Genomic DNA, 27,266 nt, shown 5'->3' on the forward strand with positions numbered 1-27,266 from the left:
TGTATAAGATGATGGGAGGCATTGATTGTGTGGATAGCCAGAGTCTTTTTCCCAGGGCTGAAATGGCTAACATGAGAGGGCACAGTTTTAAGGTGCTTGGAAGTAGGTACAGAGGTAAGTACAGAGGTCAGGGGTAAGTTTTTTTTATGCAGGGGGTGATGAGTGCGTGGAATGGGGTGGCAGAGGCAGATACGATAGGGTCTTTTAAGAGACTCCTGGATAAGTACATGGAGCTTAGAAAATTAAAGGGCTATGAGGTAAGGAAACTCTAGGCAGTTTCTAGAGTAGGTTACATGGTTGGCACAACATTGTGGGCTGAAGAGCCTGTAATGTGCCGTAGATTTCTGTGTTTCTTTGTTTCCTTTACACTTGTGTTCAGGAAATGACATTAAACAATCTTGAATCTTAGAAAGATTTGTTAAATTTATGTATTGCATTATTGCCCAGTTGCTCTGAAAAGTTGATAAAATAACAAGGTGGCTTGTTGGCTGCTGTAGAATAAGAGTAGTAGGATCTAAAACTTATAAGTAAACCAGTGAAGTTGTGTTTTTATGACTTAGGGAAAAAAATCATAAAAATAGCTCAAGGTGCCATCTTTTCTCTTGACTTTAAGTATGATTCAAAATCTTGAAAATTCTTATTGGACTTTAATTCCCATTTTCTGTATGATTAATCCAAGCTTTCAGTTTACTAGTCCAATCTTAGAATCCATATGCTACAGGAAAGCACTTTTACACATTATAAACAGGAGGAGCAAAGGCATATACCTCAGATTAAACATTTAAAAACTAAACCAAAGAGTCAAGATCATCTGAAGTAAACAGTTAACAAGGTGGCCATTTTTATGAAGACTATTTGCTATTGCTAAGAATTATTATTCCTGTAAATCAAGGTTAGTAATTAAATAGTATATGCAAGTGCAACCAAAAATTGTCTTTTTTTAAAGTAAGACCTGTATAGGTCAATCACAGAAGCAATGAAGCACTTGAAAGCACTTCCCTAATAGGGTCTCTAGCTAAACTAAAGCATTTCAACGAAAGCAAAATACAAAAATATCCCTGCTGCGGGAAGAAAACTGTTTCCAAAAAATAAAACATGATAACATGAGTAAATTTGACTTGTTATAGAAAACTTTGTACTTCAATGCAACATTACCTGTTTTTCTGAGTGGGAAGTCATCTTTGGGATCATACATCCCTAGGACTGTTTGATTGTATGAGGCAGACATGCTGCTTTGAGGTGGAGAACTCTGGTCTAATGAACCATGCTGGGTTTTTCTGCAATGAAAAGAAACCATGGGAAAGAATCAGATTAAAATTCATGTAAAATAAGTTGGAACCGCTGGTTGAATTACATATGAATTATACTAATAGGAAAATACTAACTGGCTTAGAACAGAACTCTATAGTGCAGTAAAGGTCCCTTGGACAACATTGCCATGTCAATCTTTTAACCTACTCCAAGATCAATCTAACCTTTCCCTCCCAAATAGCCCTCCATTTCTCTTCGATCCATGTGCCTATCTAAGACTGTCAAATGTCCCTAATGCATCTGCTATTATCACTACTCACATCAATGTGTTCCATGCAATTAGCACTCTCTTGTGTTTAAAAAAACCCTACCTGACTTTCCCCCCCATACTTTCCTCCAATCACTCCAAAATTTTGCCCTCCTATATTAGCCAATGGCACCCTGGGAAAAAAGCTCCGGCTGTCCACTCTATCTATGCCTCTTATCATCTTACACAGCTATTAAGTCACCTCTCATCCTCCTTCACTCCAAAGTGAAAAGCCCTAGCTTGTTCAACCTATTCTCATAAAACATGATCTCTAACCCAGGGAGCATCCTGGCAAATCTCCTCTGCACCCTCTCTGAGGTTCACATCCTTCCTATAATGAGGTGACCAGAACTAAACACAATACTCCAAGTATGATCCAACAGAGCTTTATAGAGTTGCAAACAGCAGGGGTCCCAGAACAAATCCTCATGGAAAACCACTAGTCACTGACTTCTAGGCAGAATAAGCTCTATCTACTACCACCTCTACCCTCAGTAGATAAGCCAATTCTGAATCCATGCAGCCAAGTATTCACGAATCCCACGTCTCCTGACAAAATGAATGAGTCTCCATGGATACCTTGTTGAATGCCTTATTAAAACTCCGTATACACCACATGCATCACTCTACCTTCATCAACTTGTTTTGTCAGCTCCTTGAAAAGGTCAATCAGACATCTGCGCAACCTGCCCCTCACAAAGCCATACTGACTATCACTAATCAGACTATGCTTCTCCAAATGCTTGCAAATTCTGTCTCTAAGAATCCTCTCCAACAGTTTGCCCACTGCTGATGTAAGACTCACTGGCTATAATTCCCAGGGTTACCCTTATTACCTTTCTTGGATTTAACATGTCACTTAGAAAGTTATTAAAACTAACAAATGTGCCACAGCAGATATAATTTTAATTTGAAAATGCACAAAAATTGCAATTTTTTGACAAACATGACAAATATCAGAAAATTCATAGTTCCTAACAACTCTTCCAGATGTATTGCAGCTTCTTCCAGAGCACCAGAGCAGATGGTTTGCCATTTAATTTCCAAACATTGCTATTTTAATTAACTTTAAAAGATAATTTTAACAAAATACTAAAGCCAATATTAATATTAAAGAGCTGAGCAGCCTAATTCAGGTCACTCAGCCTATCAAACCTATCTCACCTCCCATCACCCTGTTCTTTTATCATAGCCAAGTGTTTCCTTTTAAGTTATCCACTTCCTTTTGAAAATTACAGTAGAAATATGTTTCTACATTTCCATATATGCAAGAATCTGATTTGTTGGATACTATTTTGAATATGAATCCTTTAGTGAGAGGTTCTTTTGGTAGAATTTATAATTTATTTTTACTACAAAAAGATAACCTCTCACTAAAGATTAAACAAGATTGGGAGAGAGAACTTAATATGACTTTTGTTAAAGAAGATCGGTTGCGAGTTCTGAAAATGGTTAATTCTTCTTTGATATGTGCTAATCATTGTTTAATTCAATTTAAAATTATTCACCATTATTTATCCAAAATATTTCCTAATATACAAACGTTTGTAGATAATTATTGTGATAGGTGCAAAAATGAAGTAGCTACTTTGTCACATATGTTCTGGTCATGTCCCTCATTGAAATCTTTATTCCACAATATCTAAAGCTTTGAAAATTAATTTTCAACCTAATACATTGACTGTACTATTTGGAATAGTTCTGCATCATATTCAGGGTATTTCATTTTCAAACCAATATGTAATTGCATTTGTTACATTGTTAGCAAGAAGGGCTATTTTACTGAAGTGGAAAGATACCTCTGCTCCTACACTAATTCAATAGTTTTCCCAAGTAATGTTATGTCTTAGTTTGGAAAAAATTAGAAGTAGAACTTATGATCCCCGATTCGATTTTGAGAGAAGGTGGGACACTTTTGCCAAATATTATCATTTAATTTGAATTAATTTATATGGTTTCCTTCCAATTTTATGTTATATAAATGTGATTTGGCGGTTGTTGTTTTCTTTTTCTTCTTTTATATATATATAAATGACAGTAAGACATATTGCTCTGGGAGTTGGTTCCTAATGGTGTTTCTTTTTCCCCTTTTTTTTGTTTTGTAGTTAGTGGGGGTTTTTTCAGTTAGTTGGGGTTCTCTTTTTCCTTCTTTTTCTTATATAAATTTTTTTTTCATTAGCATATATGTTTTTTTTCTTCAGCTTTAGTTATTATATGTATACTAATTAGTTGAACTTCTGTATTTTATAGCTGTTAAAAGATTATATTTCAATAAAAAGATTTTAAAAATGAAAATGAAAATTACAGTAGAATTTATTTTAGATAGTGAAGCCCAGGTTAATTGTGATCCTCTGATTGCTAACCAGTCCACAAAAAAGTAGGAATAAACACATAACATAGGAAAAAGACAAGGTAAAGGCCTTTTGGCCCCGTGTGCTTCCTTCTGCCATTCAATAAAATCAAGGCTGATCAGTTATTTCAAAAACACCTTCCTACACTAATCTCTTAATAGTTATGAATCTAATAATCAAGAGCTCATGTAGTTTCTGCTCCAAAGTTCTTTCCAGAAAGTGTTGTTAGAAGCACATATCTATAATGTCATCTGGGAACAGACTCAGCAATTATGCTCCACTGAAATGCTTGCAGATATTTGCATTCTGGAGGTTTACATGAGTTATGGCTTTTTTCAATGAGGTGGCTTGGTGTGTAATTATACCTCAGTCAGGCAAAAGAAAATGAGACAACATCATTTTATTCTAGCTTTGGACCTACTTGCCATAGTAGCTCAAGTTGGACTATCGTTACTTGGTAACAGACATCTCACCTCTCCCAGAAGTTCCGGGAGTCTCCCACATATTAATAGTGGCTCCCTGATGCCCGCAAATTATAAACAGTATCACGGAAATCAATTTTTTGAGAGCAAGAGAGAGAAGGCAAGAGAGAGCGTGAGCGCGACCACGAGCGAGCGAAAGAGAGAGAGAGAGAGAGAGAGAGAACGCGCGCGCGCGCCATGGCAGAGTGTTCCAAAAAAAGAAAATATAAAAAGTATGTCACCCCAGACTACCCTAAAGTGTACCCCTGCCTAATAGGGGTCAAAAATAATGACAGTGTTGCTCGCTGCGCTGTTGGCAACAGTGACTTTTCTATTGCCCATGGTGGGTTAAGGCTGTAAAAGACATGTTGAGGTGAGTTTAACAGGTGTCATTCGTTCATTAGTATAGCTAACGTTATTTAAACTAGCTGGCTAGCTGCTAACGAGCTACTCTATTGCAGACATCCCACCTCTCCCGGAACTTCCGGGAGTCTCCCGTAAATTGATGGAGCTACCCCCTTGAAATGAGCTTTTGCAGGGTGGGATGTCTGTGATAAAATATCTAGTATAACAACAATTCAGAATTGTGCTCTGTACTCAGATTAAAGTAGTGATAACAAATACAAATAAATTCTTCAGAGATGGATAACTAAATTTAAAAGAAGCACCTTAAATGTCCCAAGTCATTACTCAAAACTTGCTATATGAAAAGCAGATGCATCAGTGGTTGTGTTATCACTGCAGGGAATTTGAGCAAGTGCTTGGCTGTCTTTTGAAATGACCCAGCAAAGCAATTACTTGAAGAACTAATTAGTATTGGCTAATAAATACTAGCTTAACCATAAATGCCCACTTTATTAAAACTTTATCATTTAAAATTATTGCACTTCCTTCAAAAGTCACAGGACATCACAAATTGCTTTGCATCTAACAATGGACTTTATTGTACAAGGACCAGGAAAGCTATTCCTTTTTATAGCTTATTCCTTTTAAGAGGTTTCACTGACACAGACTGCATGGAACCAGCACTGCAATCATTCAAAGGACTGCAAAATATATATGTAGCCATATACTCATTGTACAGTTAAGGTCAACATTGTCATTTGAGTTTTACTGACACTTAAACTTCAAGAGGAAACTGAAATTATTCTGGATAAGTAATTTCATTCCTTATTCACATTAAAACTACAATACTTACTCAGTCCATTGAAATTTTGAATATTTCAAATATCACTTAAGATGTCCTGGTGAGACAATCATATTCTATTTTCTCTTTCCCAATTCTCCCACTCCGACCTATTTGTGGCTTCCTGCACTGTTGCACTGAAGCTTATTGCAAGCTTGAGGAACAACACTTCATCTTCTATCAGGGCACTTAGGGGCTTTCTGGACTCTATACTGAATTCTCCGTCTTGGTAACTCAGCCTTTTTCATTGTTAGCATTTGAACTGGCCATTTCTGCCTGTCATTTTGTCTCATTTTTTTCCTTTTCCTACTAGTATCGAGTCCCCGGTAGTATGTTCCATGGCCTTGCGGTTAACATATTGTACACATAAAGAAAAATAAGTCTGCTTTTAAGTATTATATTAACTTATGCAACACACATAAAAAATGCTGGTGAACGGAGCAGGCCAGGCAGCATCTACAGGAAGCCTCACTATAACTTCTTGCCTGCTCTCCATCCTCTAGGCTCTCCCCCTTTCTTTCTCCCTAGGCTTCCCGTCCCATGATCCTCTCCCTTCTTCAGCCTTGTATCCCTTTTGCCAGTCAACTTTCCAGCTCTTAACTCCATCCCTCCCCCTCCTGTCTTCTCCTATCATTTCGGATCTCCCCCTCCCACTTTCAAATCTCTTGTTATCTCTTCTTTCAGTTAGTCCTGACGAAGGGTCTCGGCCCGAAACGTCCACTATGCCTCTTCCTGATCCTGTGATCCTGCCTGGCCTGCTGCGTTCACCAGCATTTTTTGTGTGTGTTGCGTGAATTTCCAGCATCTGCAGATTTCCTCGTGTTTGCAATTATATTAACTTGTTTGGTCTCATTCTCTTAGAGATATTCCCTTTGTTGGGAAGATTGGGTATAATTAACTAATTTCTCTCTTTCTCAGTGCTGATAAAGGGTCCCACACCCAAAATGTGAAAAAGTTCCTCTTCCCACAGATGTTCCCTGACCTGGTGAAAGATTCCAGCATTTTCTGTTTTACCCCTGGAATACAAGAGCTCCTCCAATTCTGAATTCATCACAAATTTTATCATTCCATCTGTGGTAGCTGTTTTTTCAGATGCCAAGACCCCAGCTTCAGAAATTCTATCCCAAAAACTCATTCCTCCTTTAAAACACTCTAGAATGGAGCATTTTGAACAAACATTGTGGGTTGGAATCGTATTTGCTCAATAAGGTACCTGTGAAAGATCTTGCTGTGCTAAAGAAGTTACATTCAAGCTGCTTTTGGGGTTAGTTAATGTTTCAGAACAATGACGTCATTATATTGTCTTTTTTCCAATCACAACAAGGCTGACTCTAATTCTCCCACCAACCATCTACACCAGATGTAATTAATGTAGCCAGCAGTGGGAGGAAATTGGAACGCCTGGGGAAAAGCCATCCCCAGTCATAGAGAGAACATGCAAACTTCATATAGACCGCCTAGAGATCAGGAACAAAGACAGGTCACCAGAATGATGAAGCAGCAGCACCAACTTCTGTGCCAGTGTGCAACCTTTAATATAGTTTTAGAGTCATAGAGTACTACAGCACAGAAACAGGCCCTTCAGTCTATCTAGTCCCATTGACCTGCACCTGGAACGTAGACCTCCACACCCCTCCCACCTATGTACCCATCTAAATATCTCTTAAATGTTGATATCCACCTGCATCTACCACTTCCGTTGGCAGCTCATTCCAACCTCTCACCACCCTCAGGGTGAAGATCCCCCTCAGCTTCCCGCTTAACCTATGACCTCTTGTTCTTGTCTCATCCAACTTTAGTGGAAGAAGCCTGCTTGAATTTACCCTATCTATATTCCTCAAAATTTTGTATACCTCTATGAAATCTCTCCTCATTCTTCTATGTTCCAGGGAATAAAGTCCAAATCTTTCTACCTTTCCCTATAACTCATGTCCTCAAGTTCTGGCAACATCTTCCTAAATTTTTTCTGCACTCTTTCAATCTTATTGATACTTTTCCTGTGGCTAGGTGACCAGAACAGCACACAATCCTTCAAATTACACCTCATGAACCTCTTTAACAACTTCAATATAACATCCCAATTTACACAATTGTACTGAATACTATAGCTTCCAAGATTGTACATTTTTGCTTTTAGTCAAAAACATGAGTGAATCACTTCTTTCAAGAAGCAGCTTGCCCTTCTTATTTTATAAAGAATTTTTCAGGAAAAGAAAATAATAAAATTCATTTTTAAAGAGCAAATAAACATTACACACTGAAAAAAATAATGACTTGGTGTAATTCAGCAATGAAGTCATTTTCAAAAACTAAACAATTTTAGAGGTCCTTACACACCAAATAAAAAAGCCGTTCATGTTTGACTCAGGTATTCGGTAATGTCTATTTTAATTAATTTATTCACCAGTGGTCAATACATTTCAGGTAAAGATATACATGGTAGCATATCTATGTTTGAGCTGAAAAAAAATCATTTAATAGATTAAAAAAAATTTATGAAACACAACTTTGAACTATGGATCTTTTTAAGGAAAAGTAGCAAAGTTAGTCATATATTGTCAGAATTTTACCATTGCTAATAATCTATTAGTCTACTTATCCAAACATTTGTTCCTTACCAGGTACCTTCAATTTCCACAGGCAACATATAGTAGAATTTTGCAGACAAGAGATTTATAGCATTCAGTTATTATGAGGAAACTAATACAGGTGGCCCCCATTTTCCAAACGTTCACTTTACGACACCTTGCTGTTACAAAAGACCTACATTAGTTACCTGTTTTCGCTAACAGAAAGTGTTTTCATGTTACGAAAAAAGGCAGCGCGCGCCCAAGCAGCCAAGCTCCTCCCCCGGAACTACATTCTAGCCAGCACTGCTTAAACATGTGTTTTATCTCGATTTATTTTGTGCATCCGTTAGCAAGATGAGTATCGGAAAAGCCCAAAAGAGCTCGTAAGGGTGTTACACTTAGCATAAAACTAGACACAATTAAGCATTTCAATCGTGGTGAACAAAGTAAGGACACTGTCCGCGCATTGAACCTGCCTGCGTCCACCATTCACACTATTTATATGCAGAGAGAAAGAATTTTGAAAGCTGCCGATGTTACTGTTGGTTCTGCTCGTAGCAAAGTGGTTTCTCTTAGTCGGCATCCAATAATGGATAAAATGGAAAGTTTATTGCTTGAGTGAATTGATGGGTGTACAAAGCGTGGTGTTCCGTTAAGTTTTCTATACTTAAGGAGAAATTAGTCAGTCTTTTTAATAAGCTGAAACAGAAAGCACTGGATGATGGTGATGAAAGTGTTGTGAAAGTGGAATTTAAAGGTAGTCATGGGTGGTTTAATCGGTTTCTGAGGCCAGGGCAGCTTCATAGTTTAAGCAGTGGTCCCTAACCTCTGGGCCGCGGACTGATACCGAGCAGAAATAAACAAGCTAATTAATTAGGTGCCACCCGGCACGTAAATGTCGGCCCAGATCAGAGGCGATTGCCAATTGCGTCAGGTGCTTATTCGTATAAGCAAGTGTTTAACTGTGACGAAACTGCAATTTATTGGAGTCTTCCCGATTCCGGTAAGTGAAACTACACTGTACATACATTATTTCTACTTTATATAGGCTGCGTATTTTTGTGTTATTTGGTATGATTTGGCAGCTTCATAGCTTAAAGGTTACCGAAGAGAGTGTTTCTGCCGAGAGTGCTTCCGCGAGATTTTCGCTGCGCTAGACAGTGCTGCAGAAAAGTATTTCTACTTTATATAGGCTGCGTATTTATCATATCATTACTGCTTTTACTATATGTTACTATTATTTTAGGTTTTATGTGTTATTTGACATGATTTTGTAGGTTATTTTTTGGGTCTGGGAACGCTCAAAAATTTTTCCCATATTAATAAATGGTAATTGCTTATTCACTTTATGATATTCTGGCTTACGAACCGTTTCATCAGAACGCTCTACCTTTGGATAACGGGAGAAACCTGTAATGATTAAGGTACAGAAACTCAACAATAGGCAGAATAACTAATATATTATTAAGGGAATACATATTTTTTTACTAATAATAGTTTCCATCAGTTTTAAAGGAAATGGGGACGAGCACTGCCTACGCCGTCTTTCAAAACCCTCTCAATTTATGAAACATTCCTTTGTAATGGATAATTGCTTGTATTACCTTGTTACGTACGTAAGAAAGGTGAGATGGAAGGCAGTAAACTACAAACAGTTGGTTTCACATCTGTTGGACCTAGATTTCTTATGTCCGTGATTAAGATGGCATGGCTAAAAATCATGACAATTTTCAGTTGATCAGCAAGATCTATCATGTCTGACAAACTAGACTTTTTAAGGCAGTACACCAACAGCCTTTTATGTCATTTATATGGACTTACCAAAGCATCTGATAAGGAAGTGTTGTGAAAATTGAATATTAATGGACCAAAACCCAATTAATCTGCCTGGATAAGAAACTGGCTAAGTGGCAGGAAACAAATGGAGGGAGGTGGGCAAGTACGGGATGTATGAGCATTTGGTGTGGCATAGTTTTATTAGGGATGGTCAACATGGTTTTGTGAGGGCAGGTCATGCCTCATGAGATTGATTACCCTTTATGAGGAAGTGACCAGAACAAATTGATGAAGGCAGAGTCGTGGATGTGGTGTACATAGATTTTAGTAAAGAATTTGACAGGTTCTCCCATGGAAGTCGCATGCAGAAAGTCATAAGGCATGGGACCGTGGAAACTTGGTAATGTGGATTTGGAATTGGCTAATCTAGACAAGGCAGAGGGTGGTACAGATGGAGCATATCTGCATGGAGGTTATGTAGATACCTTAAGGTTATTATAGCCAAGGGTAGTAATTGGAACAAGCTCCCAATACCTATTAAATGCCCTCAATGGTGTGCGCCTCAAATAGCCCCTGGCAACCAAGTCCAGCTCCTGGCCTTCACATGTGGCTTAGCTACTAAGCCCGGCGGAACTATTTCTACTGATAGGAGAAGGGGCAAAGGCGGGTTACTGGCGCCTTAAAACCAGTTGCTTCCGGCAGATGGGGCTCATAAGCCATGGCTGGCAGCTCAGCTAGGAGAACGAAAACTCTGATCTCAAACCTCAGTTGCCTTGTGGCTATACACACTCATGGGGAAGGCTTCGGGAGTAAACACCAAAGGAAAAGTCTGGAGCTGCAGTCCCTAAGGCAGTCCTACATTGAGTTCAATGTTGACTGGCAACTCCTGCAACGCTGCTAGTATCTAACTGTATAGGTGTCTGCCGTTCCTTTGGGTTCATCAGACATATGGGCAACAGTTTGCTCTGCATATTGTACTGCCCAGGCTTGCATATCTAGACAGCTAGGACGCAATATCCATGGACAAATCTGACCATTGGAGGCCCTCACTCATCATCTGTATGGAGGTTGGTGACTAGTGGTGTTCCACAGGGATCTGTTCTGGGACCCCAGCTCTTTGTGATTTTCATAAATGATTTAGATAAGGAAGAGGAAGGGTGGGTTAGTAAGTTTACAGATGATATGAAGCTTGATAGTGTAGAATGTCATAGGCTACAACAGGACATAGACAGGATACAGAGCTACGCTGAGAAATTGCAGAGTTCAATCTGGAAAAGCGTGAAGTGATACACTTTGGAAGGATACATTTGAAGGCAGAATATATGGTTAAAAGGCAGAATTCATGGTAGTGTGGAGGAATAGAGGGATCTTGGGATGCAACTCCATAGATCCCTCAAAGTTGCAGTGCAGTTTGATAGTGTGGTTAAGAAGGTGTATGGCCTTCATTGAGTCAGGTGATTGAATTCAACAGCCATGTGGCAATGTTGCAGCTCTATAAAACTCTGCTGAGACCACATTTGGAGTACTGTGTTCTTTTCTGGTTGCCTCGTTACAGGAAAAATATGGAAGCATTAGAAAGGATTCAGGGGAGATTGACCAGGACATTGCCTGGATTAGAAAACATATCTTTTGAGGAATGGCTTTTTGAGGCAAGCTTGATTGGTCTTGGGCTTTTCTCTTTGGCATGGAGGATGAGAGGCTGATTGATAGGCAAATATAAGATGATAAGAAACGCAGATAGGGTGGAGAGGCCTTATTCTCCTAGGGTGGCAACAATCAATACCAGAGGACGTTCTTTTAAGATGAGTGGAGAGAAGTTAAGGGGAGCGTCAGAGGTTGGTTTTCTTTTACACAGAGAATGGTAAGTGCATGGAACACATTGCCGAGTGGGGCAATAGAAGCTGATACTTTATGGACACTTAAGAGACTCTTGAGATAGGCAAATAGATTAAAGAAATTTGGAGGGTTATGGGCTGTGTAGGAGTGAAGGGTTAGACTGATCAAGGAGTAAGTTAAAAAGTTAGCACAACACTGTGGGCTGAAGGGACTGTTCTGTGCTATGCTCTATCAAGTGCATGATTAAGATAAATAAAAACTAAGTCAATTGGAAAGATTCCATTACCTACCTACCCCTCCCTAGAATAATTGCAAATAGCAGAGTAAAATCAACATAAAATCATAACACAAAATTCCTTTGCCTCTTAATTCACAAGCCTGGAATTCCCACTGATTTTAATAGGTTCCTGGGTTCCCTGATACCACACAAAATAAAATTCTTCAGCTGAGGGAAGTGACAATAGAAATCAACACAGTAAGTTCTCAAACTGTTGCCTTCAGTGTGTGAAAAAAATTATGATTTACTGAACGTACAGTGGCTGAAAGCTAGCAATTTTGATTGGAACTGATTCCAACCAGCATGATTTTCTCCTTCATGGGAAAAAGCTTCCTCACTGACAGTTTTCAGAAGACTGAGATAGTGGAAGGGTTAAAAATTACTTCAGATTAAAGTTCTTGTCTTTTAAAATTATAATATTGCTCCAGAATTCTGATCATGAAAGGCTACGAGGGATCAAGACTGCAAACTGGATTTGCATCCTTTCTCAATCACCTCTATCTTTCATGGAAAGATGAATCCTTTATGGATATAAATTTACTATGTCCATAAATATCTATTTATGGATATAAAATATTTATCAAGCTGAAGAAAATGCTAATTACATGCTAATCTTCATAAAAATAATTATCAGAAAATTAAGCTTACATTATAGTCTACACCCAATAGTTTTGTGACTAAATGCTTAGTCTACAACTGGAGAGCTGTTAATGGCTGTGAACTACACTACCGACAAAAAAATATAGCAATCTGAGTGGGAAAAAAGTCCATAAGAGGCACAATTATTGACAGTCACACCTCTGATAACTTATTATAGCTAAATACCAATATAAATTTGCAGACAATCTGTAAGACACAGCAGCTTCATTTATGTTACTGTAAATCCTTACTCACTGACATTTGGAGTGTTTCAAACGAGATGCAACATTATCAACCAGTTTATACATGAAGTGAAGCAATAAAACATAAAAGAGTGGGTTTTTGGGGCAATTAAGCAGCTACTAGAAGATTTGTGAGAGTACTTAAACACATCATAAACTAATTCAAGAATAAGTAGTGATGCAATTTCTGAATCACATTTAATGCACTCTGGGGAGAGGCTACCTTCTGCTGAGTTTTGGATTTTCAAAAATCTGTCACTTGCACTTCTATAATGTACTAGCAGTGACTTAATATGATATATGGCATTGGGTTTGCTGTGCAGAATACCAAGTTGAAAGGGACATTTTAGGATGTTGACAAGGTATTCATTTTGAGAAAGATTGGATTTTAGAACAAAAGCTCTAGAGGCTTTTAGCCAGAGTTGGGTAGAAAAGCACCCTCTGTTTTGTTTGATCATACTACTGAATCTTCGGACACACCTCCACATTTAAATCATTACATTAATGCAAGTTGTTTTTGCTGTTCACTAGGGGGCAAGCAAATGCTGCTGAAGTCTCATATCTCAAACTGATAGCATCCCATAGATGTGGAGCAGGTTACTTATTTTGATAGTCAGTAAGATGAGACATATTTACAGATTCACATATTTAGGAACTCCTGCCATTTTCCATATCACTTCTGTTCTGAACATTTCTTGCTATCTAACAAAAGTCACTGTACTGCATACGTTATCATTCTTTCTGGTAGTGTGGATGGATGGAGGGAAGCAAGGCAGGCACTAGAAAAGCAACCTTTGATTAATATAAATTTTCTACTCTGAAGTTGTTCTGCAGTATTTCTGCTCATAGATGATAATTGCAGGCCTGCATTTCTGGTTCATCAATCAAGAAAAATAATGTTGTTTGTTGACTGTTGAGCCAGAAAGGCTGGCCAGAAAACCCCACAAAGAAACATCGTGCAAGCAGATACAGTCAGCTAAAGAAGCACTAAGTATAGTATTTCAGTGAAACTTCATGCACTCTAAGTTTGGTATGTAGCACACATCACTATAGAAAAATATCTGCCATCACTGGAAGAAAAGCAGGAAGTGTACGATTTTCAGAAGTTTGTTGAGAAAAGTCAGTGTTAATTTTATTACAACAATGCAGCTCAGGAGTCATACTTACCCGTACCAATATCTTGGGTCATTTGGAATGGAATGGTTTATTGCCCTATGTGCCGCAGCTTTCTTTTTATTTAGGACAAACTCTTGAAGTCTTAATTTCACTTCTGTGCTTGCTACTGCACCTAGGAAACATACACAAAAACAAGGTCATCTAAAATCTAAGAATACAAGCACATTGTATTTCTTAACTAACCATCCCTGAAACAGCAACACAAATAAATATCACCTCATGTGGAAAAACACCTAAAGCATTTCAAAGTAATTTTATCAATCAGCTATCTCTCCATTATGCAACAACTATTAACCAATAATCATAAACAAGCAATGTTATGGAAACAAGGGAATACATAATGGTGGCTTAAGTTTCATAAAATAAAACTAATATCTTTCGCAAATAACTGAATAAACTTGAACAAGAAACCTTCAAAAATCAAAAATGGGACTGGCTTTTTTTTCTGGATCACATACTGAAGCATTAAATCCATCTCATCCAAGAGCTGTGCGGCATGTGAAACCACAAATAGATCTTTAGGTAACTTTAGTGATTAACATCATACTCCTTCCAATGTGTATGAAGTTCAATTGCAGCAGAGAAGAGGAAACAAAACATAATGACTTAGTTACACTGGGCATTAGTTCAATGACATTCAGAACCTATATATAACAGCATTTACATACAAAAATAATAAAAACACATGAATATATGAAGAATTTATGTGTCTGTCAATGAAGTGTACGTTATAGCAACACTCACAACATGCTGGAGGAACTCAGCAGATCGGGCAGCATCCGTGGAAACGATGAGTATACGTTTCGGGCCGGAACCCTTCGTCAGGACTGTAGAGGGAAGAGGCAGAAGCCCTATAAAGAAGGTTGGGGGAGGGTGGGACGGGGAAGGCTGGTAGGTTCCAGGTGAAAAACCAGTAAGGGGAAAGATAAAGGGTTGGGGGAGAGGGAAAGATGTGCTTAGTGGTGGGGTCCTGTTGAAAGTGGCGGAAGTTGTGGAGGATAATGTGCTGGATCTGGAGGATGGTGGGGTGGTCGGTGAGGATTTTCCCTTTCTCTTTCCCTCTCCACCCCTCTCCTCTTTCTGCAGGGATTGGTCCCTCCACGACTCCCTGATCCACACGTCCCTCCCCATAGATCTCCCACCCGGCACTTATCCCTGTAAGTGTAAGTGCTACACCTGTCCCTACACCTCCTCTCTTGCCACCATTCAGGGCCCCAAACAGTCCTTGCAGGTGAGGCAACACTTCACTTGTGAGTCTGTTGGGGTCATCTATTGCATCCGGTGCAGCCTCCTCTACATCGGTGAAACCCGACGCAGATTGGGGGGCCACTTCGTCGAGCACCTCTGCTCCGTCTGCCACAACAGACAGGATCTCCCAGTAGCCACCCACTTCAACTCTGCTTCCCACTCCCATTCAGAAATGTCCATACATGGCCTCCTCTACTGCCATGATGAGGCTAAACTCAGGTTGGAGGAGCAACACCTCATATACCGTCTGGTAGTCTCCAGCCCCTTGGTATGAATGTAGAATTCTCCAACTTCTGGTAATTCCCTCCGCCTCCCTTCCTCTATTCCTATTTCACTCTGCCCCCTCCCCCACCCCTTTATCTTCCCCCTCACTGGTTTTTCACCTGGAACCTACCAGCCTTCCCCTTCCCCCACCTTCTTTATAGGGCCTCTGCCCCTTCCCTCTACAGTCCTGACGAAAGGTTCTGGCCCAAAACATCGACTTATCATTTTCATGGATGCTGCCTGACCTGCTGAGCTCCTCTAGTGTGTTGTGAGTGTTGCTTTGACCCCAGCATCTGCAGAGTATTTTGTGTGTACATTATAGCAAAATTGAACACAAGAGAAAAGGGGTAGTGTAACCATCAATGCTAAAATGCTTGCAAATCAGAAAGTCAAGGCAGTGGGTGTTCCTAAAGCATGTATATTAAGTCATGATTAGACTTTATGGCCACATGTGGCACAAAACCATGCATGAAATCACACAGACATGGTCAAGAGGTTCAGTTGCTGTTCAGACCAAACATCAAAATGCCGAACAAATATGACTAAGTAATTTTGAATATGGAATCATTGCTGGTGCCAGGAAGGGTGTTTTGAGTATCTTAGGAACCCTGACCATGCATAACCATCTTTAGCGTTTACAGAAAATGGTGCGAAAAACAAAAGCATCCAGTGAGCGACAGTTCTGTGGGCAAAAATGCCTTGTTAATGAGAAAAATCAGAGGAGAATGACCAGGCTGGTTCAAGCTGACAGGAACGGGGAAGTAACTCAAATACCCACATGTTAAAATAGAAGAGCATCTCTGAACACACATTTTGAATTTTGAAGTGGATGGGCTACAGCAGCAGAAGACCATGAATATATACTTAGTGGCCATTTTATCAGATATAGGAAGTGCCTAATAAAATGGGTACTGAGTGTACAGCAGTGAATATGAACTGGGTAGAGTGACATACAGTAATTTATACCAGATTTTAGGTATTAGACTTTAGAAGGACAGAAAAGAAAATTACTGCAGTTATTGAAATTCTAAAACATATAACAGAAAATACAAAAAGTACTTGGAATGTTAGGCAGTATCTGTAGAGGAACCAAGTAACGCTTCAGAATGGAGATTTTTGATTAGAGGTGCAACAATTCCATTATCTTTCTCATAGAGGTCACAGTGCTGAAATTCATGATATAGTTTAATGCAGATAAATGTGGTGCATTTTAGAGGGAAAAAATGAGAGATAATGATATACTACTATGTGATAATATATTACAGCAAGTGAAGAAACAAAGCCGCTTAGTGATGTCAAATACACTGCATTCTGGTTAATTGGACACACCAGGACCAGTATGTTTTGGCCCAATTAAGCCACTGCCTCAATTAGCCAAAGTTTCATGGAAATAGTTAAACAGGTATATAAAAAAAGACAAACTGAGTAACAGATCTTGTATTTCAATGAAATACAGAACAAATTAGAACACTACAAATACTAGTACAGTACTATAAGACTATGTATTAGTTCCTAATGGTATTCGATAGAGGAATTAATCCAGTGTATGCTGCTGGGTTGATTTGATTGCCTGTAAATGAAGAAAACCAGCATAGACATCTAGTGTAGATAATTCACTTTCTTCAGGCAATGCTTTTGATGATCGCATTTGTCTTCATTTTCTTTGTAACATTCAAGATGAGTGTTGATCCCTTCAAATCCTCCATAGTGCCTAACTTGTTGAAGTAGTGAAATGATTGCACTTTCAATCTCGGCTGTTTCTGACATCTCCAAGCCTGAGTGCTTGGAAATGCAGTGAGCAAAACAGTTCTGAATTGTCCTACTGCTTATTTCCCACAACTAACAATAACAAAAAAAACCCACTGCTTTTTGAACACAAAATGCAATTGATGGTATTTAAAAACTGTTTGCTCTAAGCATGGTGTAGTGTTTAATGAATACAGAATGTGCATGCAACTGAAGCTAGTTAGAAAACATTCGGCAAGTCTCTTGCACCAATTAAGCAGTATTGTGTCCCAAATAAATGAGGGGAATCCTGGCTATTTTCTCAATTTGTTTTTGTTCTTTAAGAGTTGTTCAAATAAGCAGCTGCCTCAATTAACCAATGGCCCAATTAATCAGAATCCACATTACAGTCTGTTGCATTGCTAAAGCAGAGAGGACAACTTTAGAGTTTATAGACCATAATGTACAAAGTAAGAATGTTATAATATTTATAAACACTGATTATAGCTCAGATGTATTTATGGGCATCAGAAAGAAGAACAGTACAGCACAAGAACTGAACATTTGGCCCACAAAGTCTGTGTTGAATAGAACTCCAATTAAACAATCCAATTTTGCTGCATCTATCTCCATCACCTCCCCTGGCAGAGCATTCCGGGCACAAAGAATCCTCTGAAAAAATAAAACTTTCCTTGCAAATCACCTTTAAATTTTCCATCACTCACCTTAAATCTATGTCTATATTTTCACCCTAGGAAAAAGACTATTGAATACAAGAGATTCAAAGTTCAAAGTAAATTTATTATCAAAGTACATATATATCACCATATACAACCCTGAGATAATTTTCTTGCAGGCATTCCAGTAAATACAAAGAACACAATAGAATGACAGACTGCACACATCAAGATGGAGAAACTACCAGTGTGCAACAGACAACGAATTGTGTAAATATAAAAAGAAAAAATAAATTAGTAATAAATAAGGAAGCTATAAACATTGAGAACATGAGATGTGTGTCCATGGGTTACCTTTGGTTCAGTGGTGGAGTGAGTGAAGTCGAATAAAGTTATCCCCTCTGGTTCAAGAGCTTGATGGTTGATGGTTCTGCAGATGTTTGGAAATCCTCTAGTATTTTGTGCTATCAACACTTCTAATAATTTTACATACTATCAGGTCATCCCTTAGGGTGCAATGCTCCAGAGAAAATAATCCAAGTTTGTCTAACATCACATTATAGCGATTCCATGCAATATCCCAGTCAAAAGCCTACAAAAAATGGTGGACACAAACCAGCTCAACACAAGCAAAGCCCTCCCCACATTTCAGCACAAGGAGCACTGCCACAAGAAAGCAACATTCATCATCAAGGACCCCTACCATCCAAGGCCATGCTCTCTTCTTGCTGCTGCCATCGGGAGGGAGGTACAAGAGCCTTAGTTCCCACACCACCAGGTTCAGGAACATTTATTACCTGTCAGCCACCTGAAGCAGCAAGGAAAACTTCCTCTACCAGCACCATAGTAGTGCTGCAGTTAGAGCCATGTTTTAACCGCTCGGAGCATTGGAGTGCAGAGATCAATCTGGCATCCTCTGTAAGAAATTTATCTGTCCTCCCCATGGAATGTGTGGGTTTCCTCCAGGCGCTCTGGTTTCTTCCCACAGTCCTAAGATGTTCCAGTTAATAGATTAATTGGTCATTGTAAATTGTCCTGCTGATTGGTCTAGGGTTAAAAGGGTAGAATGCTGGTGGCACAGCTCCAAAGGCCGGAGGGGTCTATTCTGCACTGTAATTCTAAATAAAAAGTCTGAACTGATTTCACAATCTATGGATTCACTTTCAAGGACTTGACCAATCATGTTCTCAGTGTTATTTATTATTTACACGATTTATCTTCTTTTGCTTATTAGTTGCTTGACAGTCTTTGTGTGTAGTTTATCACTGATTCTAGTGTATTTCTCTGTTCTACTGTAAATTCCTGCAAAAAAAAATCCTCAGACTTGGATTATAAATTTACTTTAAACTTTGAACTTCCTTTGCACCATCCGCAGAATCTCCATGTCCTTTTTGTGATTCAGTGACCAGAACTGCACACAATACTCCAACAATGGCCTAACCCAAACTGCAACATGACTTTCCAATGTTTATGCTCCGTGGTGCAACCAATGAAGGCAAGCACACCTACTGTCTTCTTTATCATCATATCTTGTTTGCTAATTTCAGCGAGCTATGAACTTGCACTCCAAGGTCCCTATGTACATCAGTGTTTCTAAAGATCCTTACTTTTATTTATAATTTCCTCTTATATTTGACATTTCAAAATGCACTATTTCCAACTGATCTATACTGCTGTATGCTTGGACAACTTTCCTCATTATCCACAACCTCCCCTATTTTTGAATCACAAACAAAAGAAAATCTGCAGATGCTGAAAATCCAAGCATCACACACAAAATGCTGGAGGAACTCAGCAGGCTAGGCAGCATCTATCGAAAAAAGTACAGTCAACGTTTTGGGCCGAAATCCTTCAGCAGGAATGGAGGGAGAAAAAAAGCTGAGTAGATTTGAAAGGTAGGGGGAGGGGAGAGAGACGTGAGGCAATAGGTGAAACTTGGAGGGAGAGGGATGAAGCAAAGAGCTGGAAGTTGAAGTTGATTAGTGAAAGATAGAAGGCCATGGAAGAAAGAAAGGGGAGGGTGGGGAGCAGAACCAGAGGGAGGCGATGGGTGGGCAAGGAGATAATATGAGAGAGGGAAAGGGGGATGGGAAATGGTGAAGGGGGCCAGGGGGTGGAGGCCTTATTGGAAGTTTGAGAAATCAATATTTATGCCATCAGGTTGGAGGCTACCCAAATGGAATACAAGGTGTTTTCCTCCAACCTAAGCGTGGCCTTATCCCAACAGTGGAAGAGACCATGGATAGACATATCAGAATGGGAATGGGAAGTGGAGTTAAAATAGGTGGCCACTGGGAGATCCCACTTGTTCTAGCAGTTGGAGTACAGATACTCTGCGAATCAGTCTCCCAATCTACCTCGGGTCTCACCGATATACAAGAAGCCACACCGAATGTACAAACGTAGTATACGACCCCTACAGACTCACAGGAAGGACTATTTGGGGCCCTGAATGGTAGTGAGGTTGGAGTTGTAGCGGCAGGTGAAGCACTTGTTCTGCTTGCAAGGGTAAGTGCCAGGAGGGAGATCAGTGGAAAGGGACAAATGGACAAGGGAGACATGTAGGGAGTGATCCCTGCGGAAAGCAGAATGTGGGGGTGGGGGGGCGAGGGAAAGATGTGTTTGGTGGTGGGATCCAGTTGGAGGTGGCGGAAATTACCTTCCCTATCTCCGGAGACAGCTTATCCACCAATGCCTATCATAAACTGACGGACTCTCACAGTTACCTGGACTATACCTCGTCCCACCCTGCTACTTGTAAAAATGCCATCCTTGTCTCTCAACTCTTCCATCTCCGCTGCATCTGCTCTCAGGATGAGGCTTTTCATTCTAGAATGAAGGAGATGTCCTCCTTTTTCAAAGAAAGGGATTTCCCTTCCTCCACCATCAGTGTTGCCATTAACCACATCTCTTCCATTTCCTGCATATCCTCCTGCCACACTACCAGGGGATAGGGTTCCTCTTGACCTCACTTACTACCCCACCAGCCTCTGCGTCCAGCACATAATTCTCTGAAACCTCAGCTACCTCCAACTGGATCCCACCACCAAACACATCTTTCCCTCCCCCACACTTTCTGCTTTCCACAGGGATCGCTACTTACACAACTCCCTTGTCCATTTGTCCCTCTCCACTGATCTGCCTCCTAGCACTTATCCTTGCAAGCGGAGCAAGTGCTTCACCTATCCCTACACCTCCTCCCTCACTACCATTCAGGACATTTCACTTGTGAGCCTGTTGAGGCCATACACTGCGTTCAGTGTCTCCCGGTGTGGCGTCTTGTATATTAGTTATCAGTGAGATCCGATGTAGATTGGGAGACCGCTTCACTGAGCACCTAAAAGTGGGATCTCCCAGTGGCCACCCATTTTAATTCCACTTTTCATTCTCATTCCGATACGTCCATCCATGGCCTCCTCCACTGTCGGGATAAGGCCACACTTGGGTTGGAGGAAAAACACCTTATATTCCATTTTCGGTAGCCTCCAACCTGATGGCATGAACATCGATTTCTCAAACTTCCAGTAATGCCTCCACCCCACACCCCCTCACCATTTTCCATCCCTTTGTCCCTCTCTCATGTTATCTCCTTGCCCACCCATCGCCTCCCTCTGGTGCTCCACCCCACCCACCCCCTTTCTTTTTTCTTCCATGGGCTTCTGTCTCTTTCACCAATCAACCTCCCAGCTGTTCATTTCATCCCTCCCCCTCCAAGTTTCACCTATTGCCTGGCATTTCTCTCTCCCTCCTCCACCTTTCAAATCTACTCAGTTTTTTTTTCCTCCAGTCCTGCCGAAGGCTTTTGACCTGAAACGTCAACTGTACTTTTTTCCATAGATGCAGCCTGGCCTGCTGAGTTCCTCCAGCATTTTGTGTGTGTTTCCTCAATTTTTGATTCATCTGCAATCATATTAATTAAGCTTACCTACATTTTGCTTGATATCGTATACATTTTGTATATATAAAAAAGTGTACCCTTATCAGTCATATTTATGAAGAAGAAAGAAGAAAGCCCTTAACTCCGAGTGGAGTCATCGGGACGCCATCATGACGGGTTTTTTTTTAGCAGGCTTTCTGATTTTTACGAGGCCGAGTTGCTAGCTCGACGCTCATCCCAGCACGGATGGAAAGCATGCAAGGGAGCCGGCTAGATTCGAACTCAGGAGCCTTCGCTCCGAAGTCCAGCGCTGATGCCGCTATGCCACCAGCCAGCCAGTCAGATTTATTATCTCCTCAAAAATATCAAACAAGTTTATAAGATGTGACCTTTGCTGCACATAGGATGGGTGCAAGGAGAGGTATTTGAATAACTTTCAGGAGGCAAGGTTTTAGCTCTATAGAGATACTGGAGAAGCCAAGATTGTTTTCTTTAGGTTGACAGGGTGAGAAAGGCAGCAAATGGTGCACAAAGGGTGAGTGGGGATTTTGTCATGTGCAGGGTGCAATCACAATTGTGAAAAATCTTATTACTCATTCTAAACAAATATACAAAATAGATGCCTTATATCAGATTGTAATTTAGATTTCTGAAAAGGCTTCCATTAATTTTAAGCTCTTACCTAGGAATTATACTTTGTATCACAGTTATTTTGTAAATTAATAAGAAGCTCAAAGACTGCATTTTTGCTTAAAGGGTGCGTCCTCATATAACTGTCCTCACAAAGGTTCGAACATTGGACACAAAACAGTTCTGAAGGTGTATTGGTCTGTGCCTTAGACACCCTTGGTGGCCTTGCCTTACTGTCCCTTTCAACAAAGAGCTTCAGACTTACAACTGCAAACAGGCTGTCGAAGTATCCTGCTGCTAATAACCACAAGCTTTCTTACAGCTTCAGTGACATGCAACCTTGTTTTCTGTCTTAGCAGTGTTAAAATAGGAGCAATTGATGCAGTCTAAAAACAGCAAAAATCTTAACAATGTGAAATATTTCTTCAATTATTGCAAAAAAGAAACCAATTCTGCATAACATTATGTTTTTTATAAATGTACTTTTACAATCGCAAGACCCTGCTGGACAGTAAGTACTGCAGGTTTAACCCATCGATGAGTTGCTCATTTGTAGAGAACCTGAAGAAGCTGGACTTGTTGCTGATTGTGCTGCTGCCTACATCAGAGGAATTGATGCGTGAAGGCAGTGTGTAGTCTAACAGTCAGTGATTGTCTTAGTCACTTTTCCTGTTAGACATTGTAAATGTAGAATGCTGCAATTCTGATTCATTGATTTATTGACAGATGGCCAGGGAGGTGTGTGGACTCGTTTGTAGTGAGGACTCGGCCTCAAGTCCTAGTCAACTGTTTACAGACGTTGGAGTCGGTGCGCTCCGCCAGAGACAGCGTGGCGTGGCATCCAAGCTGGAGTCAGTGCTGCCTCCCAGTGTTTGCTCAGAAGACAAGCTGTACTGGTTTCGACTGCAGACTGCTGCAATATTCATGGACTCAGGGTCTTGAACTATATTATTTTGTGTGTGACTGCATTTTTACTGATATGTGCTGTGTGAGACTGTGGCACCATATTCTGCACCTTGGCACCGGAGTAACACTGTTTCATTTAGATGTATTTATGGGTATTCATGTATGGTTGAATGACAATTAAATGTGAACATATAGATTCTAACTTTTGGCAGCAGTTTTGATAACTAAAGCAAGTTTCTTGATGTGCATTCAGTACATTTTGGCATGGACTCCATTCATTCTACACAATAAATTAGACCTCTCCAAACTTTAGCATAACACAAATAAAAACAAATTGTGAAGGGGTTGAGCTATTTAGAATATCTCTTCTGTAGAAATGACCAGGCTGCCTTTTGATGCTAGTGATGTAATAAGCTAGTTTCAAGCATTTCAACCACTTCCGATTCACAATGTCTATTCTAAATTTAGGCTATACTGAAAATGACCCCGTGACTACATTACACAAGTGGCAATGGTCATTTGCTATATTTAAATCTAGGGAACCATTTTGTTCAAATGGTTTTGTGAAAAGGGAAATATCCCATACTGAGAGAGTTTCTATTCTGGCTTTCTCAGCAATTTTGTCTCCTAGCACAGTTGCAAGCTCAGATGCTTACATTATTGAAGGGCTAGAAATGAAAGACTGAAAGTGTGATTTACATGAAATACTCATTGTATGAAAAACAAAATCACACTGAATAATCCAAGCTGACCTCTTATTCAGAGGCTATCAACCCCAGTTCTGGATTCTGCAGTTACAGCAATCAGCTCTAAGACCCAATCAAGAGGAAAAATGCACGGAATATAACCCTGTATTATTCAATGCTGTTTAGTCACATGATCTGATGTTCTTCAATTCAAGGTCAACAAAATCATTTGGGGTTATTCAATTCATGATTTTCAATATGACTTTAATTATTAACTCAAGATGTCACACAGCTCAATTTCCAACCTAACAATGTAACACCAGCAAACTTGTACATATCCTATGTCCTTTAATCTAATTTATTAAAATAGATTTTAACTAGTTGTAGAACAAGGAGCTTTTGTTGTAGAGTTGCACCATCACCAAGATGCCAATCTTAAATGACATGTTAATTCCTATTCTCTGGTTCTATTCTGCAACAATATCATGCATTCATGTTACTGTATTTCTCACAACCATACAAGACATTATTTTATAACTATCCTCTGAACCCAGTGCTGAAGATATACTACACAGTACTGATTCGCCTTTTAATTATGCAATCAGAAGAAAAACTCACTACATTTATCAAACTTAATTTTCCTTTACTAAAAACCCTATCACCTTGGCCCAAGTATATTATGATGCTGATTATGGTGTTACTAAACCCCAGATAATGGATTACAACATCACTTGCTGACATTTATATCAACCCTTTATATTCGCTTTTTCCACAGATGCTCCCTGACCTGCTGATTATTTCCAGCATTTTCTGCTGTTTTCACATTCGGCTAACTGTTCTGCAAGTCCTTAATTTCTATCTGCTCTTTACATTTGTTGCTATTGTTGGCAATAGTGAAACATCACCAATGGTTCAGGTAAGAACAGAAGCTAATGCTAAACATGACAACGAGTCTCCTCTTCATCCTATTAGGACCACTCAACCTATTACTAAGCCATAGAAAAAAGTAGAAATGGAAAGAAAGCAAATAGCTGGCTTGGTGAAAGTGAACATGAACAAGTCAGACTATGTAGAAGAGTCCCCAGTGTGTTCTGATATTAATGAATCTAACAAAAAGGTACAGCAATATCATAATTAAATTTTTAGTTACAGGCAGTCCCTCTATTACAAATGCCCAACTCATGGGTAGCTATAGATACAAATAAGCTTCCATATTATTAAATTCAAATATCTGGCATACATTCATAACTGCAGAACCAGTTTCATCTCTCCCATCATTTTGTAACTAAACTTTCTTACCAGTCTTACGTGTTTTTGATGCTAGCCATTACAGTACTGTGGAGGTAGGGTTCTTTCTAATAATGGATAAAATTGATTTAAGGACTTTTGCAAGAATGAGTTACCCAGGGACAGCCTGTATTCTTATTTATTTTACCCATGTCACTAAATTGAAATTTCCTTCCTGGAAGCTATAATTACAAGCACAGGAGTCAATCTATTCTCTACTGCCACTTTATACTCCTAACTTCAATGTATTATAAAGTGTCTATTCTGGTGGAACGTCCCTTTTAAAAGTGGAATGCAAACTGCAGATCAAGTCTTCAATAATGGTAATATTTGATTAAACCCAAAATAAACTGTCTTATTTCTGGCTTACAGCATAAATCATTCATCCAAAAAAAAAATTAAATCTGCATACCCTGACACATTTGGAAAGAAGACTGAAAACTCACAGGATTTGGTCAAGTGTCTATCCCTCTGGAAAACATTCTTATTAATAAATATTCATTTAAGAAATGCAAGAAATATTATATTTTTACTACTTTGTTTTCCAAAATAATATCATATTTCATAAAAAGTTCCCCAATAAAACAATGAACTTACTATTCTATCAATGTTATTAGCATCAGCGTATTGAGCCAAGTTTGTGGGTGTACGCCATGACAGTTGTGGATTTGTGATGTGCTCCATTGGTACCAGGAATCATAAAAAAACAAGTTCTTTCTCAATATGTTCGGATAATTAGCAAGCTAAACACTGAACTACTGAAATGAACGCAGCAGAAAATCTGTACTGTATGCATAAATGCTGAATAAGTAGCTTTTTTAAAAATCATGCCATTCTAACTAATCAAACTATATTTATCATATAATTCTATACATAGTACAATAAATGCATAGCTATGGCCTAATATTAATCCTCCAGGTTATCACTACTAGAGTGATCAATAAAGACACTAGCATTTCTTACTTTCTTTTCCTTTTTCCTTATTCTTCAACAGAAGTAGTTTCTGTTCTCTGTGTTGTTTTTCGATCTCTTGTTCCTGGCGATGTTGCTCCAGTTTACGCTGTTGTTCCAAAATTTCCTGTTGGTGTTTCAATGCAAGCAAATCCTGCTGATGCTTAAAATAAAGAGAAAAGGGGATCAGCAGCTGATGCCTAAATATTACTAATGTAGTAAATAAATTCTTCACTGCATTCCGATGTAAACTATTGCACCAAGTACATTGTAATTTTTAAAAATCACAGTTTATATTTCCATAGGACACTGAGATGGATGGTCTTTTGTGTTTTAGGCAAGAATTTTTCCATACAATATACAAATCAAAATCTTTTGATGCACTACGAAAACCTTTCACATTTTCACTAGCACTGTTTAGCTGTTTCATTTGCTAATCTTGAGAGTAAAAATAACCATCAGAAGGCAACAATAGGTGAAAGCAGAGGTTCCCAACCTTTATGCTTTGGACCCCTACCATTAACCAAGGGGTCCATGGACCCCAGGTTGGGGACTCCTGGGTTAAAGTGTTTGCCAATTATTTTCTCAATTATACACTTAATTGAAATTGTAAAAAAATATAACTGGAAACACAGAAACGTAGAAGACCTACAGCACAATACAGGCCCTTCAACCCACAAAACTGTACCGAACATGCCCTTACCTTAGAAATCATCTAGGGTTACCTGTAGCCCTCTTATTTTTCTGAGCTCCATGTACCTATCCAGGAGTCTCTTAAAAGACCACGCACTCACCACTCTCTGTGTAAAAAAACTTACCCCTGAAATCTCTTCAGTACCTACTTCCAAGCACCTTAAAACTGTGCCCTCTCATGCTAGCCATTTCAGCCCTGGAAAAAAGCCTCTGACTATCCACATGATCAATGCCTCTCATCATCTTATAC

The 27,266-nt window shown here is 39.3% G+C and overlaps 1 protein-coding gene across 12 annotated transcripts in view; it reads right to left on the reverse strand.

The window, feature by feature from the left end:
• hdac4 (histone deacetylase 4) overlaps positions 1-27,266 on the reverse strand; it is a 494,468-nt gene that overhangs the window by 179,152 nt on the left and 288,050 nt on the right. For all 12 annotated transcript variants that reach the window (XM_063051788.1, XM_063051782.1, XM_063051780.1 and 9 more), the window contains 3 exons: positions 26,336-26,486; positions 14,064-14,184; positions 1,156-1,277 (listed from right to left, as the gene is read on the reverse strand). In XM_063051788.1, the coding sequence (XP_062907858.1) occupies positions 1,156-1,277; positions 14,064-14,184; positions 26,336-26,486 (394 nt within the window). The remainder of the gene's footprint in view (positions 1-1,155; positions 1,278-14,063; positions 14,185-26,335; positions 26,487-27,266) is intronic.

The sequence above is a fragment of the Mobula hypostoma genome, chromosome 6 (assembly GCF_963921235.1).
Source record: "Mobula hypostoma chromosome 6, sMobHyp1.1, whole genome shotgun sequence".
Classification (NCBI taxonomy): Eukaryota; Metazoa; Chordata; class Chondrichthyes; order Myliobatiformes; family Myliobatidae; genus Mobula; species Mobula hypostoma.